This window comes from Eumetopias jubatus, unplaced genomic scaffold (genome assembly GCF_037043125.1).
Source record: "Eumetopias jubatus isolate StellerSeaLion01/CBP00866 unplaced genomic scaffold, mEumJub1_p1.0 scaffold_5, whole genome shotgun sequence".
Classification (NCBI taxonomy): domain Eukaryota; kingdom Metazoa; phylum Chordata; class Mammalia; order Carnivora; family Otariidae; genus Eumetopias; species Eumetopias jubatus.
Genome location: NW_028274811.1, coordinates 103,830,858 through 103,848,142, shown reverse-complemented (window position 1 = coordinate 103,848,142; position 17,285 = coordinate 103,830,858). Strand labels below are relative to the sequence as shown.

Genomic DNA, 17,285 nt, shown 5'->3' with positions numbered 1-17,285 from the left:
CAGTTGTACAGCTAGTCAAGTGGCAGAGCCAGAATGAGAATTCAAATAATCCACATAAAGCATTTTTCACAGCATGTGACACCTAATAAACACATAATCAATAACTGTTACTAGAATTATCATTCAAAGTTGGGCAGCTAGTAAAGTAAAAAAGCTGACGTTGTAACTCAAGTTTATTTTATTTATTTACTTACTAATTTTGCTCCAAAATTCATAGCCTTTCTATTGCACCAGAATTTAATTAACAGAACTTATTTTTTATTTTTATTGAAGTACAGTTGACATACAATGTTATATTAGTTTCAGGTGTACAATATAGTGATTCGACAATTCTGTACATTACTCAGTGCTCACCATGTAACTGTAGTCACTATCTGTCACCATACAAAATTATTACAATATTATTAGCTATATTCCCTATGCTGTACTTTTCATCTCTGTGACTTATTTATTTTATAACTGGAAGTTTGTATCTCTTAGCACCTAACCAGACTTCTTAAATGTCTTAAGAAGCCTAAGTACTGAAAAATTTTTAAGTTCCTGCAGCATTTTAAAAATTTTAAATATTAAAAGTTTCCAAAATTCTGATACATATTTTTGTTTTTGTATATTAAAGCTTTTGACTTACACGAAAATGCAAGAGTGTGCATAACCTCATTTAGACATAAATTCAAAAAACAAGTTTGATATCCTTCCTGAAAAAAGCCCCTCCCAGCTATCTCTCCAATAGGTTCTGTGAATTACAGAAAACTATTCTGCTGTTATTGCTGATTACCTTTCAGGCTGCCTTAACAGATATTTCAGTTCTGTATTCCCAGCATGGGAATGTAATGGAGTCTAATAAAGATTCAATAAACATTTCTTGAATGAATGCATTGGGCAACAGTTCGCTTTTGGTTCCAGGACCTCTTAACTCTATTAATATAAGACCACAAAAAGCTTTTGTTTATGTGGGTTATACTTATCAATATTAGAAATTGTATTGTATTGGAAGTTAGAGCTGAAAAATATTTAATATTTATTAATTTAAGACAACAATACACCTATTATATGCCAACATATTCTTTTTATAAATCACTGTATTTTCCAAACCAAAAAAGCCGTATAGTGAGAAGAGTAGCATTGTTTTACATTTATGCAAATATCTGGCTTAATAGAAGACAGCTGGATTCTCATAGTTCCTACATTCAATCCATTGCGCGATCACATGACACAGCCTCTGGAAAACATTGTATTCATGAAAGGGGTGTGGGAAAGGCAAATAACTTAGTATTATTATGAAAACTGTTTTGATCTAGTAATGGGCCCCTGGAAAGGCACACTTTGAGAACCATTAGAGAGAAAACTATTTTGGACAAGGTTTATGCTTCAGGATTCCTCTATACATTGCTCGCATAAGAGGCCAGAGTGAAGGAGTAAAAGTAACAGCATGGAGACAGCCGCTTTTTCTACTGTGCTAAGCAATGCGGAGTCTCGCCGTAACCCAAGATGGCAACCGTCACTCGCATTTCAGTCCGTACAAGGCGTCACACAACGCGACAGCGACGCGCTCTCTCCCCGAGAGTTCCACTACATTTCCCACGATGCTTTGCCAACGGCGTCGCCATTGGTTGGTGCCGAGGGAAGTGCACTTGACTGAGCGGAAATAGAAGATTCCGGAGACTGGGAAGGTGAAGACTAGAGGAGCTGGGGACCTGTGAGTAGTTACCTGGGACTGTCCGTTTTGGCTCTGAGGGACTCAGCTAGAGGATGAACTGTTGGGAAACGTAGGGTGGCCCCGCCTTAACCCTGGGTACTCAAACTCGCGTTCTTCCACTAGATCTGGGGGCAGGGAGAAACAAAACATTGCTGTGGAGGCGAAGTCTTAGTATTAAGATCTTGCTGTTCGAAGTTTTCTTGGGACGAGCTGGGACGAATTCGGACCCTTGTCGCAACACAAGGGGTCGTTGGCGTGATTTTGCTGCGACCAGAGGGGTGAGGGGGCGGGGCTGCTGACGGTCTGACTCAGCTTCTACAGCCGTGGTTCTCAGTTGGCTGTACATTAAAATCACCTGGGATGCCTTTTTAAAAATACAGGTGTCCTGGGCCTAGGCCAGACCAATAAATCATAATCTGTGGAGAATAAGATCTGGGCAGCAGTACTTGCTAAAGCGTCCCAAGTATTATGTTGTCTAGCCAGGGTTGAGAACCACTCTTTTAGTGCCTGAGTCTGACCCCCACGGAGATCCTGTGTAGGACCAGCTGCGCCAGGATTCCCCTTCCACTATAACCTGCGTTGGTTCTATAGCACACATTTGGGTGAAGCTGACGATCACTGTTTTGGCACCGATTGCGTTTTGAGCTCCATCGGAAACTTATCCTTGAGCTTCATACGGTGGTGCTGGAAAGGCAGGCCCGCATTTTTTTATTTACGACCTGGCTATTAATTCCGAATAAAGATTAGGGCCGTTTCATTTTTCTTGCCGTTGTTTTAGCTTATCCTGTTTTTTGCTACCCCGACAAAATTCGAGCAGTGGAAAGAGGAAGAGCCACATTAAAACCGTTCTCTTTTTGCTAATATGAAATTCTGAAAGGAGTCAGTAAAATGTTTGGCATTATTTATGGACTTATATAACCAATTTTTTAATAATGGATTTCAGCAAAAGGAAGTTAGGGTATGTTTTGTGTTTTGATGCAGAAGTTTGTTCATGCGTGATAGGTAGGATTTTTTTTTTAAATACAGGTTTGTCCTGCTATCCAAAAGTTGAGCATTCCTGTCAAGCCTTTCCTAAGCTGAAATGGTCTAAAGCAAAGATTATCCACACACACACCCCCTTTCCAAAAGGCGGAGTTATACTACTTTGCTTTTATGAAAAACCTACATTAATATTTACCTGTTTTCACTGATTGAAAGAAATCTGAAGGGGATGTTCACTTTTATGAAAACTGTTACCATACTAACGTAGGTCTCTGTTAAAAGCTAAGTGGCGTATGGTGGACTTTTGGAAAGTGGTGGATATCTGTATAAGCACCATTACCTAACATGTTTTCTCTTTTCCCAGAGCTTTGGCTTCACCTCCCTCACTGATACAGCATGGGGGAGAAGTCAGAGAACTGTAGGGCTCCAGAGGATCTTTTCAATGGTTTGAAAGTTACAGATCCACAGGAAGCAGAGTGTGCTACCCCTCCGGTTTCCAGTCCCAAAGATCACCATCTCCAGAGCAAGCTGCTCAAGGATGTTGCGGCTCATTCCCAGGAAGACCAGGGAGAAGAGGAGTGTTTTCATGATCTTAGTGCCTCATTTGAGAAGGAGGAGCCAGGAGCAGACAAGGTTGAGAACAAACCTGATGATAATGTGAATTCCTCTGAACTTGATGAAGAATACCTAATAGAACTGGAAAAAAACATGCCAGTTGAGGAGAAACAGGTAAATATTTATTGTGCACGATCTGCCACATAAACTGCTTTTTAAATTGAATAAATGTGGCCGCAACGGTATCATAGATTGGGTCATCTGTGGTAAAGAGTAACGTGCCCGTCTGTGTCCTTTTTGCTTCAGTAATGATGGAGCTGAGATAAATCAGTAGCATGGCAGGGAAACATTCAGCCTCTGCTTAGCAAACATTTCCTTTTTTTTTTTTTCTTTGGTCGACTTTGAGTTCTTAAGTCTGTCTTATATAATTTTTTTCCTAACCTATTTATACCTTTTAGCTTTTTTTTTAAAATGACCTATCAGGGTGCCTGAGTGGCTCAGTAGTTAGGCGTCCGACTCTTGATTTCCGCTCAGGTCATGATCTCAGGGTCGTGAGATCACACCCCACATCAGTCTCCAAACAGGGCATGGAGCCTGTTTAAGATTTTCTCTCTCTCCATCCCTCTCTGCACCCCCCGCCCCTTTAAAAAAAAAAAAAATGACCTTATTGATGGTTGACTGCTGAAATTCCTGTAAGGGACATTTTTTGGTCAGACTTTAGAATTATGGTATGCTGCCTATTTGTGTTAATTCTTTGATAGCAATAAATGACTACCTGAATATCCTAGGTAGTTCGGTTGCAGAGGGCAGTGACTGGGGCCTGTGTTATTTACATAGCGTTCTTGAGGAACAGAATTGTGTGATAGTGTTATTATTTGTTAAGCACCTATAGTGTGTCAGCCACTGAGCTTAAAAAATTATTTGTGTTTTCATGTAATCTACACAACATACCCATGAGACATACTGTTAGCATTCCCCAGTAGAGAACAGAACTTAGTAACTGGCCCAAGATCACACATCTGATAAATGGCAGAACTGATTCTCAAACCCAGATCTGTTTGATTCTAAAGTATAATGTAAATTTAATAACAAAAGTAGCTGTCTTTCTACAAAGCAGATACACTAATAAAATGTACACTTTCCTGCTGCTTTGCCCCTGGGCCACATTCTTAACTGGGCAAGCCTTCACTTTTGGAGACATAAGTCTTGGTATCCCCCACATATCCTTCCTTCTCATCTCATAAGCAAGGTCATCTAAAGGGTTACCATAATATCTGAGCTTGTCTGCAAAGAATTTGAATGAGATTTGTAGCTTAGGCTTCTGAAGAACTCACTCACTAAACAGGTTATGCTATTTGGGTAACGGGCGGGATACTAATGTGCATTGTTACAGTGGGAGTGGGGAGGTAATGTGACATGGAGAGGAGAATCTTGTCTCTCCTTAGGCATTTTTCATTTTCAAGTCTACTAGTTTTAACGTGCATGTATTAGCTTTTGTACTAATGTGTGCCACCAGAAGAGAAGAATAAAAGGCAAAAATGAGCCAATTTCATAAACTACCTCAGCATAAATGGCTCAGAATATTAAATCGTATACTGTTCGATAATTAGTGAAATGATTTTCCAGAAAGTGAATGTTTGGTTCAGCTTTCATTTTACTGGTGCAGACTTTTTAGAAATGTTGATTAAATGTCTATGTTAAAATGTTAGCAATGCTTTTCTGATACTTAATACTTAATATATCTTTTTTTTTTGCCCTGATACCGAATTTTCTACAGTGCCATTGGTTTGACAGTTGTGTGGTTTGGCTCTGCTTCCCATCCCCCAATTTAGTAAAACGTTGTGTCTCCTGGCCAGGAATCACATTTTAACTTCTATAAGTATTTTAAATAATTTTATTGCCTATAAGTTGAATATTCTGACTAGCACAATACCTTTTAAACTTTTTTCTTCCTTTTAAAAATTAAGATGTAAAAGGTGAAAGATTTATGTGATCTGAAGAGAAACCAGATGTAACTTACATATAGTGAAACTGTTTAAGTTCTATGTACAGTTCAGGGAGTCTTGACTATATGCACCTGTGTAACATCCTTATCAGGATCCAGAACATCTCCATCATTCCAGAAACTCCCTTTGTGTGCTTCACCACTCCTTCCATCTTTCCACCCCTACCAACCCAGGAACCCACTGTTCTGATTCCTGATAGGTTGGTTTTTTCTGTTCCAGACTTTTGTGTAAATATAATTACTTTTCAAATACAAACATTTTATATTTGTATATCAACCTATGTTTTCATAGCTTAATTTGAAAATTTATAAGAATAACAATATCTCATAGAAACAATGTGCTGTGGTGTTAGCCCCTGTTATATTAACTCCACTAAGGAAACAACATCTGAAGAGTACAGACTGCCTTTACCTAATTGTGGTACTACTCTCTTAGGTAGTTTTATGCTGTTTTGATAAATATCTTTATGAAATTATTAGGAAACCAGCAAAACGGATGAAGAAATGTCTCTTCACTACACATACGTTTTGGTTTTATAGGTCATCTGAAACACAGGATACCTATGATTCTTTTAAAATAGACAAAGTTGAGATAATTCAACAACAACAAAATAAACACAAATGGCCAAAAATATGAAGACTTTCAGCCTCACTAATTATTTATTTATTTAGGGGGGAGAGAGTGCGTGCGCGTGTACACACACAAACACATATGCAAGCACGGGGAGAGGTAGAGGGAGAGAGTCATCAAGCAGACTCCTTGCTGAGCATGGAGCCCTACATGGGGCTCGATCTCACAACTCTGAGATCATGACCTGAGCTGAAACCAAGAGTCAGAGGCTTAACTGACTGAGCCACTCAGGCCCCCCTCACTAATAATCCTTAAGTGCAAATTGAAACACTGTTTCATATTTATCTGATGTCAACAATGAGAGGACATAGGAGTGCATGTACTAATTTTGAGAGTTTAAAGTGCTCCGTCATTTCTGTGGGATACGGGTATCAAATTTTTATATGGATGTTTCTTTAGACCAGGGCTATCAATAGAACCTTCTGCAATGATGGGAATTTTCTATATCTACTCTCTTCAATACAGTGGCTACCACATTTTAATAGTCATCAGCTGGAGCATTTGAAATGTGACTAGTAGAGCTAAGGAACTGAATTTTAAAATTTTTTATTTCAGTTCATTTAAATAGTCACATGTGGCTAGTGCGTTCCATATTGGACAGCACAGCTAAACCTCTGATTCTCTTTAGTCATTTAAGAAAGTTACTAGAGATGTGTACAGATGTATGTATAAAGATGAGTTGCAGCATCATTCATAATTTTGAACATTAGAAATAATGTTCAACAAAGGGTATTACTTTAAACATTTTTGCCATTTTTATGCAGCAGCATATTATGCAGTCATTAAAAAGAAAGAAATCTTAATATTGACATAGAAAAAAATGCCTGTAATGTTAAATGAATTAAACAGGTGTGATACTATGGCTTATAATAAGAGATAGGTATTTGGTTTTTGTCCAGTTCCTGGCACAGAGGTCCTAAAACCCTTGGAATTGCCTAATAAGAGATAAGAGTGTAGTTTGTTACTTATAACAAGTCTCTTTCAACCACACACGAGGTGATTTTTGGAAAGTCCCCAAGAATGAGGTCTGGTTGTCAAGAGTTTGGAGCTTTCAGCGCCACCCTACCCCACCCCCACCTCTGGGGAGGGGACGGGGGGCTGGAGGTTGAGGTAATCACTTGGAGACAGTGATTTGACCAGTCGTGCTTATGTACTGAAACCTACATTAAAAACCCAAAAGAAGGGTTCAGAGAGCTTCCACATTGAGTGAACCTGTGGAGGTGCAAGGAGGGTGACACACCCAGAGGGCATGGAAGCTCAGTGCCCCTTCCCACGTGCCTTGTCCTGTGCATCTCTTCCAGCTGCCTATTCCCAGAGTTACAGTCTTTAGAATAAACTGGTAATCTAGTAAGTGAACTGTTTTCCTGAGTTTTGTGAGCCTCTTTAGCAATTTAATTGCACCTGAGGAAGAGGTCATGGGAACTTCCAATTTATAGCCCATACCTCAGAAGCAGAGGTGACAGCCTGGACTTGCAGTTGGCATCTGAAGTAGAGGTGGGGTTGGGGCTAGTCTTGTGGCACCGAGCCTTTAATTTGTAGGATCTGACACTATATTCAGGTGGATCGTGTCCAAATTGAGTTAAGTTGCAGGACAGCAGCTGGTGTCTGCTGTAGAGTTGGAGTTGTTGGGTGTAGGGGAAACTCCCACGTATCTGCTCACAGAAGTGTTCCTGTGAGTTTTGACAGTAGAGGAGACACACAAGGTGTTTTCCCTTTACAGCAGGTTATAGAGTGATGTTTCCTTTTAAATTAAAAACTTATGTGAAAATATGTTCATACAGAATAGTTTGGACTGATATGGGATGTGATTATTGGGGAATTTTTATTTATATTTAATATACTTTTTTTAATTTTTATTGTTATGTTAATCACCATATATTACATCATTTGTTTTTGATGTAGTGTTCCATGATTCATTGTTTGTTCATAACACCCAGTGATCCATGCAGAATGTGCCCTCTTTAATACCCATCACCAGGCTAACCCATCCCCCTACTCTCCTCCCCTCTAGAACCCTCAGTTTGTTTTTCAGAGTCCATCATCTCTCATGGTTCGTCTCCCCCTCTGACTTACTCCCCTTCATTCTTCCTCTCCTGCTATCTTCTTCTTTTTCTTTTTTCTTAAAATATGTTGCATTATTTGTTTCAGAAGTACAGATCTGTGATTCAACAGTCTTGCACAATTCACAGCGCTCACCGTAGCACATACCCTCCCCAATGTCTATCACCCAGCCACCCCATCCCTCCCACCCCCAACCACTCCAGTAACACTCAGTTTGTTCCTGAGATTAAGAATTCCTCATATCAGTGAGGTCATATGATACATGTCTTTCTGATTGACTTATTTCACTAAGCATAACACCCTGTCGTTGCAAATGGCAAGATCTCATTCCTTTTGATGGCTGCATAATATTCCATTGTGTATATATACCACATCTTCTTTATCCATTCATCTGTCAATGGACATCTTGGCTCTTTCCACAGTTTGGCTATTGTGGACATTGCTGCTATAAACATTGGGGTGCACGTACCCCTTCAGGTCCCTCCATTTGTATCTTTGGGGTAAATACCCAGTAGTGCAATTGCTGGATCGAATGGTAGCTCTAATTTCAACTGTTTGAGGAACCTCCATACTGTTTTCCAGAGTGGTTGCACCAGCTTGCATTCCCACCAACAGTGTAGGAGGGTTCCCCTTTCTCCACATCCCCGCCAACATCTGTCGTTCCCTGACTTGTTAATTTTAGCCATTCTGACTGGTGTGAGGTGGTATCTCATTGAGGTTTTGATTAGGATTTCCCTGATGCCGAGCGATGTTGAGCACTTTTTCATGTGCCTGTTGGCCATTTGGATGTCTTTGGAAAAATGTCTGTTCATGTCTTCTGCCCATTTCTTGATTGGATTATTCTTTGGGTGTTGAGTTTGATAAGTTCTTTATAGATTTTGGATACTAGCCCTTTATCTGATATGTCATTTGCAAATATTTTCTCCCATTCTGTCGGTTGTCTTTTGGTTTTGTGGACTGTTTCTTTTGCTGTGCAAAAGCTTTTTATCTTGATGAAATCCCAATAGTTCATTTTTGCCCTGGCTTCCCGTGCCTTTGGCGATGTTTCTAGGAAGAAGTTGCTGCAGCTGAGGTCGAAGAGGTTGCTACCTGTGTTCTCCTTTAGGATATTGATGGACTCCTGTCTCATGTTTAGGTCTTTCAACCATTTGGAGTCTATTTTTGTGTGTGGTGTAAGGAAATGGTCCAGTTTCATTCTTCTGCATGTGGCTGTCCAATTTTCCCAACACCATTTGTTGAAGAGACTGTCTTTTTTCCATTGGACATTCTTTCCTGCTTTGTCAAAGATAAGTTGACCATAGAGTTGAGGGTCCATTTCTGGGCTCTCGATTCTGTTCCATTGATTTATGTGTCTGTTTTTGTGCCAGTACCATACTGTCTTGATGATGATAGCTTTGTAATAGAGCTGGAAGTCCGGAATTGTGATGCCGCCACCTTTGCTTTTCTTTTTCAATATTCCTCTGGCTATTCGGGGTCTCTTCTGGTTCCATACAAATTTTAGGATTATTTGTTCCATTTCTTTGAAAAAAGTGGATGGTATTTTGATGGGGATTGCATCGAATGTGTAGATTGCTCTAGGTAGCATTGACATCTTCACAATGTTGGTTCTCCCAATCCATGAGCATGGAACGTTTTTCCATTTCTTTGTGTCTTCTTCAATTTCTTTCATGAGTATTTTATAGTTTTCTGAGTACAGATCCTTTGCCTCTTTGGTTAAATTTATTCTTAGGTATCTTATGGTTTTGGGTGCAATTGTGAATGGGATCGACTCCTTGATTTGTCTCTCTTCTGTCTTGTTGTTGGTGTATAGGAATGCCACTGATTTCTGTGCATTGATTTTATAGCCTGCTACTTGACTGAATTCCTGTATGAGTTCTAGCAGTTTTGGGGTGGAGTCTTTTGGGTTTTCCACATAAAGTATCATATCATCTGCAAAGAGTGAGAGTTTGACTTCCTCTTTGCCGATTTGGATGCCTTTGATTTCTTTTTGTTGTCTGATTGCTGTGGCTAGGACTTCTAATACTATGCTGAATAGCAGTGGTGGGAGAGTGGACATCCCTGCCGTGTTCCTGACCTTAGGGGAAAAGCTCTCAGCTTTTCCCCCATTGAGAATGATATTCGCTGTAGGTTTTTCGTAGATGGCTTTTATGATATTGAGGTATGTACCCTCTATCCCTATACTCTGAAGAGTTTTGATCAAGAAAGGATGCTGTACTTTGTCAAATGCTTTTTCTGCATCTATTGAGAGGATCATATGATTCTTGTTCTTTCTTTTGTTAATGTATTGTATCACGTTGATTGATTTGCGGATGTTGAACCAGCCTTGCAGCCCAGGGATAAATCCCACTTGGTCGTGGTGAATAATCCTTTTAATGTACTGTTGGATCCTATTGGCTAGTATTTTGGTGAGAACTTTTGCATCCATGTTCATCAAGGATATTGGTCTGTAATTCTCCTTTTTGATGGGGTCTTTGTCTGGTTTTGGGATCAAGGTAATGGTGGCCTCATAAAATGAATTTGGAAGTTTTCCTTCCATTTCTATTTTTTGGAACAGTTTCAGGAGAATAGGTATTAATTCTTCTTTAAATGTCTGATAGAATTCCCCTGGGAAGCCATCTGGCCCTGGGCTTTTGTTTCTTGGGAGATTTTTGATGACTGCTTCAATTTCCTTAGTGGTTATAGGTCTGTTCAGGTTTTCTGTTTCTTCCTGGTTCAATTTTGGTAGTTGATACATCTCTAGGAATGCACCCATTTCTTCCAGGTTATCTAATTTGCTGGCATAGAGTTGCTCATAATATGTTCTTATAATTGTTTGTATTTCTTTGGTGTGGGTTGTGATCTCTCCTCTTTCATTCATGATTTTGTTGATTTGGGTCATTTCTCTTTTCTTTTTGATCAGTCTGGCCAGGGGTTTATCAATCTTATTAATTCTTTCAAAGAACGAGCTCCTAGTTTCGTTGATCTGTTCTACTGTTCTTTTGGTTTCTAGTTCATTGATTTCTGCTCTGATCTTTATGATTTCTCTTCTCCTGCTGGGTTTAGGCTTTATTTGCTGTTCTTTCTCCAGCTCCTTTAGGTGTAGGGTTAGGTTGTGTATTTGAGAGCTTTCTTGTTTCTTGAGAAAGGCTTGTATTGCTATATACTTTCCTCTCAGGACTGCCTTTGCTGTATCCCAAAGATTTTGGACAGTTGTGTTTTCATTTTCATTGGTTTCCATGAATTTTTTTAATTCTTTAATTTCCTGGTTGACCCATTCATTCTTTAGTAGGATGCTCTTTAGCCTCCACGTATTTGAGTTCTTTCCGATTTTCCTCTTGTGATTGAGTTCTAGTTTCAAAGCATTGTGGTCTGAAAACATGCAGGGAATGATCCCAATCTTTTGGTACCGGTTGAGACCTGATTTGTGACCTAGGATGTGATCAATTCTGGAGAATGTTCCATGGGCACTAGAGAAGAATGTGTATTCCGTTGCTTTGGGATGGAATGTTCTGAATATGTCTGTGAAGTCCATTTGGTCCAGTGTGTCATTTAAAGTCTTTATTTCCTTGTTGATCTTTTGCTTAGATGATCTGTCCATTTCAGTCAGGGGGGTGTTAAAGTCCCCCGCTATTATTGTATTGTTGTCAATGTGTTTCTTTGCTCTTGTTATTAATTGCCTTATATAATTGGCTGCTCCCATGTTCGGGGCATAGATATTTACAATTGTTAGATCTTCTTGTTGGATAGACCCCTTAAGTAAGATATAGTGTCCTTCCTCATCTCTTATTACAGTCTTTGTTTTAAAATCTAGTTTGTCTGATATAAGGATTGCCACCCCAGCTTTCTTTTGGTGTCCATTAGCATGGTAAATGGTTTTCCACCCCCTCACTTTCAATCTGGGGGTGTCTTTGGGTCTAAAATGAGTCTCTTGCAGACAGCATATTGATGGGTCTTGTTTTTTAATCCAATCTGATAGCCTGTGTCTTTTGATTGGGGCATTTAGCCCATTTACATTCAGGGTAACTATTGAAAGGTATGAATTTAGTGCCATTGTATTGCCTGTAAGGTGACTGTTACTGTATGTTGTCTGTGTTCCTTTCTGATCTTTGCTGCTTTTAGGCTCTCTCTTTGCTTAGAGGAGCCCTTTCAATATTTCTTGGAGGGCTGGTTATGTGTTTGCAAATTCCTTTAGTTTTTGTTTGTTCTGGAAGCTTTTGATCTCTCCTTCTATTTTCAATGACAGCCTAGCTGGATATAGTATTCTTGGCTGCAGATTTTTCTCGTTTAGTGCTCTGAAGATATCTTGCCAGTCCTTTCTGGCCTGCCAGGTCTCTGTGGATAGGTCTGTTGCCAATGTAATATTTTTACCATTGTAGGTTACATATCTCTTCTCCTGAGCTGCTTTCAGGATTTTCTCTTTGTCTCTGAGACTCATAAGTTTTACTATTAGATGTCGGGGTGTTGACCTATTATTATTGATTTTGAGAGGGGTTCTCTGTGCCTCCTGGATTTTGATGCCTGTTTCCTTCCCCACATTAGGGAAGTTCTCTGCTATTATTTGCTCCAATATACCTTCTGCCCCTCTCTCTCTTTCTTCTTCTTCTGAGATCCCAATTATTCTAATGTTGTTTCATCTTATCGTATCACTTATCTCTCAAATTCTGCCCTCATGATCCTGTAGTTGTTTCTCTCTCTTTTTCTCAGCCTCTTTATTTTCCATCATTTGGTCTTCTATATCACTGATTCTCTCTTCTGCCTCATTTATCCTAGCAGTTAGTGCCCCCATTTTTGATTGCACCTCATCAATAGCCTTTTTGATTTCGACTTGGTTAGATTTTAGTTCTTTTATTTCTCCAGAAAGGGTTTCTCTAATAACTTCCACGCTTTTTTCAAGCCCAGCTAGTATCTTTAAAGTCATGATTCTGAACTCTAGGTCCGACATCGTACTAATGTCTGTATTGAGTAGGTCCCTGGCTGACGGTACTACCTCTTGTTCTTTTTGCTGAGGTGATTTTTTTCATCTTGTCATTTTGTCCAGAGGAGAATAGATGAATGAGAGAACAAAATGCTAACAGGTTAACAACATCCCCAGCAAATATACTGTATACAAATCAGAAAAGACCTGAAACCAGGGGAAAAGAAAGGGAAAGAAAGAAAAAGAGGGAAAAAAAGATAAAAACAAAAACAGAACAATACAAAAAAAGCAGAATATGATCAAATATGATCAGGCTAGTGCATAGATCAGTGCCACACACTAGATTTTGGGCGTATTTTGGTCTGTTAGAAAAAAGTGCCTCCTAAAATTTTAAAGGAAGAAAGACATATATGTACAAAATAAGGGTTGATACGATGAAGGGATAGAAGATGATGTAAAGATGAAAATTATAAAAGATTTTATAAAAGGACTTGATAAGATAAGAAGTTGTTTGAAAAAAGAAAGAAGAAGATTTAAGAAAAAAAAAAGAAAAAAGGGAGAGAATGTGATCAGGCAGGAGACTAGAACAGAGCCATACAGTAGTGATTTAGGGTATATTTTGATCTGTTAGAAGAAACTGTATCTCAAAATTTTAAAGAGAGAACAACTTATATATATATGCCAAAAATAAGGGTAACTACTATGAAGGGATAAAATATGACTCTAAAAATGAAAAATAAAAAAAAAATTTTTTTAAAGAGATTGATAAGATGTTGGTTGAAAAAGGGAAAAAGAAAAATAAAAAAAACAGTTAACAAAAATTAACTTTGATGAACTAATGAATCATGGTAAAAAAAAGCCATGAATTCTATGTGCAGTATTCCCCTAGCACTGGAGTTCTCCCGTTCTCCTTGATCGGTAAACTTGGTCTTGGCTTGCTGGCTGTTCGTGCTGATCTTCTGGGGGAGGGGCCTGTTGCTGTGGTTTCCAAATGTCTTTGCCGGAGGCTGAATTGCCCCGCCCTTGTTGGTCCGGGCTAAGCAAGCTGCTCGGGTTTGATCTCGGGAGCTTTTGTTCCCTGCAAGCTCTCGGTACAGCCTTGGAGGACCAGGGCAAAAATGGTGGCCTCCCAATCTCCACCCGGAGGAGCTGAGAACTCGGGGCCCCCGCTCCTCAGTGCGCCCACAGAGAAAAGCAGTCACTCCCTTGTCCCCAGTCTCCGGCCGCTCTCCACGCTCACCCGGCCTTTGACCGAGCATTGCTATCTCTGGCACCGACCCCGTGTGGAGTCTCCAAACCCAGCAGATCCCTGCGGTGCGTTCCCATGCCGCTCCTCCCGGGGGAGGGAGGGAAGTCTCCCCGCTCTGCCGCTTGTTGGGTCCCTGCTGGAGGAGCAGTAGCCCGACTGGGCCGCGGATCACAGTTTATGGCAACCCCGAGCTGAGAGCCCGCGCCTCGGTTCCGTCTCTGCAGCCGGCTTCCCCGCTCCGATACCTGGGAGCTCTGGCGCACTCAGGCACCCCCGGTCTTTCTGTGACCCCAAGGGTCCTGAGACCACACTGTCCCGGGAGGATTCCACCCCCTGCTTAGCCACTGCAGCGACGTCCCTCAGCGGAGCCGGCTTCTAACAGTTCCGATTTTGTGCTCCGCGGCTCTATCACTTGCCAGAAGCGGCCGGCGGAGGCCCCTCCCCCGCCATCTATCCTCCCGAATATCGCCTCGGATTCACTTCTCCACACGTCCTACCTTCCAGTAAGTGGTCGCTTCTCTGTTCAGAGAGTTGTTGCTACTCTCCTCTTCAATCTCCTGTTGAGTTCGTAGGTGTTCAGAATGGTTTGATCCCTATTCAGCTGAATTCCTGAGACCAGACGAAATCTAGGTCTCCTACTCCTCTGCCATCTTGCTCCGCCCCCCTATATTTAATACACTTTTTTGAAGTATAGTTGACATACGGTATTGTATTAGTTTCAGGTGTTCAATATAGTCATTTGACAATCCTATATATTACTCATTTCTTACCATGATAATGCTTACTATCTGTCAGCGTACAAAGTTAATAATTATTGACTGTATTCCCTATGCCGTACTTTTCATCCCCGTGACTTATTTTATAACTGGAAGTTTTACCTCTTAATCCCCTTCACCTATTTTTCTCATTCCCCACTTTTTTTTAATAGAGTAAGCACACGTTAAAACAACACAAGTTACTCCACTTTAAGAATATAAGTAAATAAAAATTGATTCTTTACCACCAGCATGGACTTTTACCAAACAGCATATAAAGCTGACCTTTGAGAATTTAGAAAGAAATGCTATTATAGGATCTATATATTGACAAATATTTCTCTTCAGGCAGAATCAAGTATCAATAGCTAAAGCCTGTTATTCAAGCTGACTTGACTTGCCCTGTGCTGAGAAGATAATCCGGGTTCAAAAGGAGTTCCAGTTCTCAGCAGAACTCATAAATCAAGAGCAATGGAGAGGAGGAGGGGAGGGGGCAAAAACAAGAAGAGTAATGGAGGAGGAAGGCAGTAAAGATTTTTAAAAACAGGCAAAATCTCTTAAGGAAAGCACTGTGTATATGTGTATGTATATCTTTTTTTTTTTTTAAGATTTTATTTATTTAATTGACAGAGAGACAGCGAGAGAGGGAACACAAGCAGGGGGAGTGGGAGAGGGAGAAGCAGGCTTCCCACCGAGCAGGGACCCCGATGCAGGGCTCGATCCCAGGACCCTGGGATCATGACCTGAGCTGAAGGCAGTCGCTTAACCAACTGAGCCACCCAGGCGCCCCTGTATGTATATCTTAACCTTTTGTGAAAACTTAAATGTCGACATGACTACCCAGAGGAATGGGATTTCAGCAAATATTTGAGATGTACTAGATCTGTGAAGCAAATAGGTGATTCTCAAAGGCGTGGTTGAGGTAAAGGACAAATCTGGTAGCACATGAGAATTGTTGCTATAATATTAGACGCAAAGGTGCTTTATAGTATGGAGACCTGTGGAACATACTGGATTGTGGTGCTATTGATCCTGTAGTAGAATCACCTTTTGTGGGCTGCTTGTCACAGTGGAGTTTAGTCCTTATGTATATGTTCCCTAGGTAATTTTTTTTTAAGATTTTATTTATTTGAGAGAGAGTGAGCATGATCAGAGTGAGGGGCAGAGGGAGAAGCAGACTCCCTGCTGAGCAGGGAGCCCAGTGGTAGGGCTCGATCCATGGACTCCAGGATCATGACCTGAGCCAAAGGCAGACGGTTAACCAACTGAGCCACCGGGGCACCCCTCCCTCCCTAGGTAATTCTTACGTGCTCATTAAAGTGGAGGACCTCTAGAGCTCTTGGGGCCTTGCACATCATCTTCCTTCATCAAATAGCTGTTGAATAAATGGTATGATTATCTCTGCTGCGAGGGCCAGTAATTGATCTTACAAGTTATAGACTGTTTATCTCATTCATTTATTTACTCCAGAAATATCTGCATTTCTTCCACGTGTCAGGCATTGTTTGAGGCTCTTAAGAATACAGTGGTAAATAAGAGGAGAGGATTTCTCTTCTCTCGTAGCTGGGAGATATTTAAAAAAATGAAAAATAAAAAATAAATATAAACAAAATGATAAGATGAAGTGACAAGGGGTAGGATTAGAAGGATGGGAAGGACTCCTTTAGATTGGCTGGTCAGGAAAGGCCTCTCTGGAGAGGTTGTATATCAGCAAAGACTGGAAGGGAAAAAGGAGTTAAATGTGTGACAGTCTGAGAGGGAAATATTCCATGCAAGGGGAGAAAGTAGTATATAGCACGATTCCTTGGCTTCAGCTACTGTGGGTGGATGGTGATACCGTTTATAAATATGGAGAAGACGGAGGGATTTTGAGTTCATTAGGGTTCTAGTGATTTAATTCTTGCTGTAAATGAAAAAGTTTATTTGTAAGCCAAAATGCAGATTTAGTCATTTTAATGGGTTTGCTGCCTCCTGCCAGTTTTATACATGGTATTCATTTACAAATAGGTACACATGTAGATCCATTTAAGTAAAGGATACAAAAAAGTCTGTTGCTTGGTGAACATGTACTCAGAGCGCAGGTTCTGGGATTTTAAGACATTTTCCTTAGTCCCTGAAAGCATAAAGGGTAGTTCTTTCCTTCAAGACTGTTTATGTTTAACCAGGAACCGTTATTGAAGTATTGGTTTGGAGCAGAAGTTCTTTATCAGTTCTTTCCCTATCTCTCATTTTTCCTAACTCCCACAGTACTTAATCCTTTTGATTTCCACGATTTTTGCATTATTTTCATAATTGTTTCCAAGGTTGTTGTAACAGTGAGCATGTTTGCAGGGAGCATTCTCTTGGTTGCTTCCAGAGAGTTTTCAGTGACTTTTCTGTAGTGGCCTGCATATTCTGTTAACTTTATGAGAAAACTCTTTCTGATTTGTTTCCCTTTTATTTCATTTTTAATGGGCAT

At 40.3% G+C, this 17,285-nt stretch overlaps 1 protein-coding gene across 1 annotated transcript in view; it reads left to right on the top strand.

Moving 5' to 3' along the window:
* Nucleotides 1–1,608: 1,608 nt before the first annotated feature.
* TTC1 (tetratricopeptide repeat domain 1) overlaps nt 1,609–17,285 on the top strand; it is a 54,712-nt gene continuing 39,035 nt past the window's right edge. The window contains exons 1-2 of the mRNA XM_028106504.1: nt 1,609–1,696; nt 3,042–3,406. Coding sequence (XP_027962305.1) covers nt 3,074–3,406 — 333 coding nt within the window. The 5' untranslated portion in view covers nt 1,609–1,696; nt 3,042–3,073. The remainder of the gene's footprint in view (nt 1,697–3,041; nt 3,407–17,285) is intronic.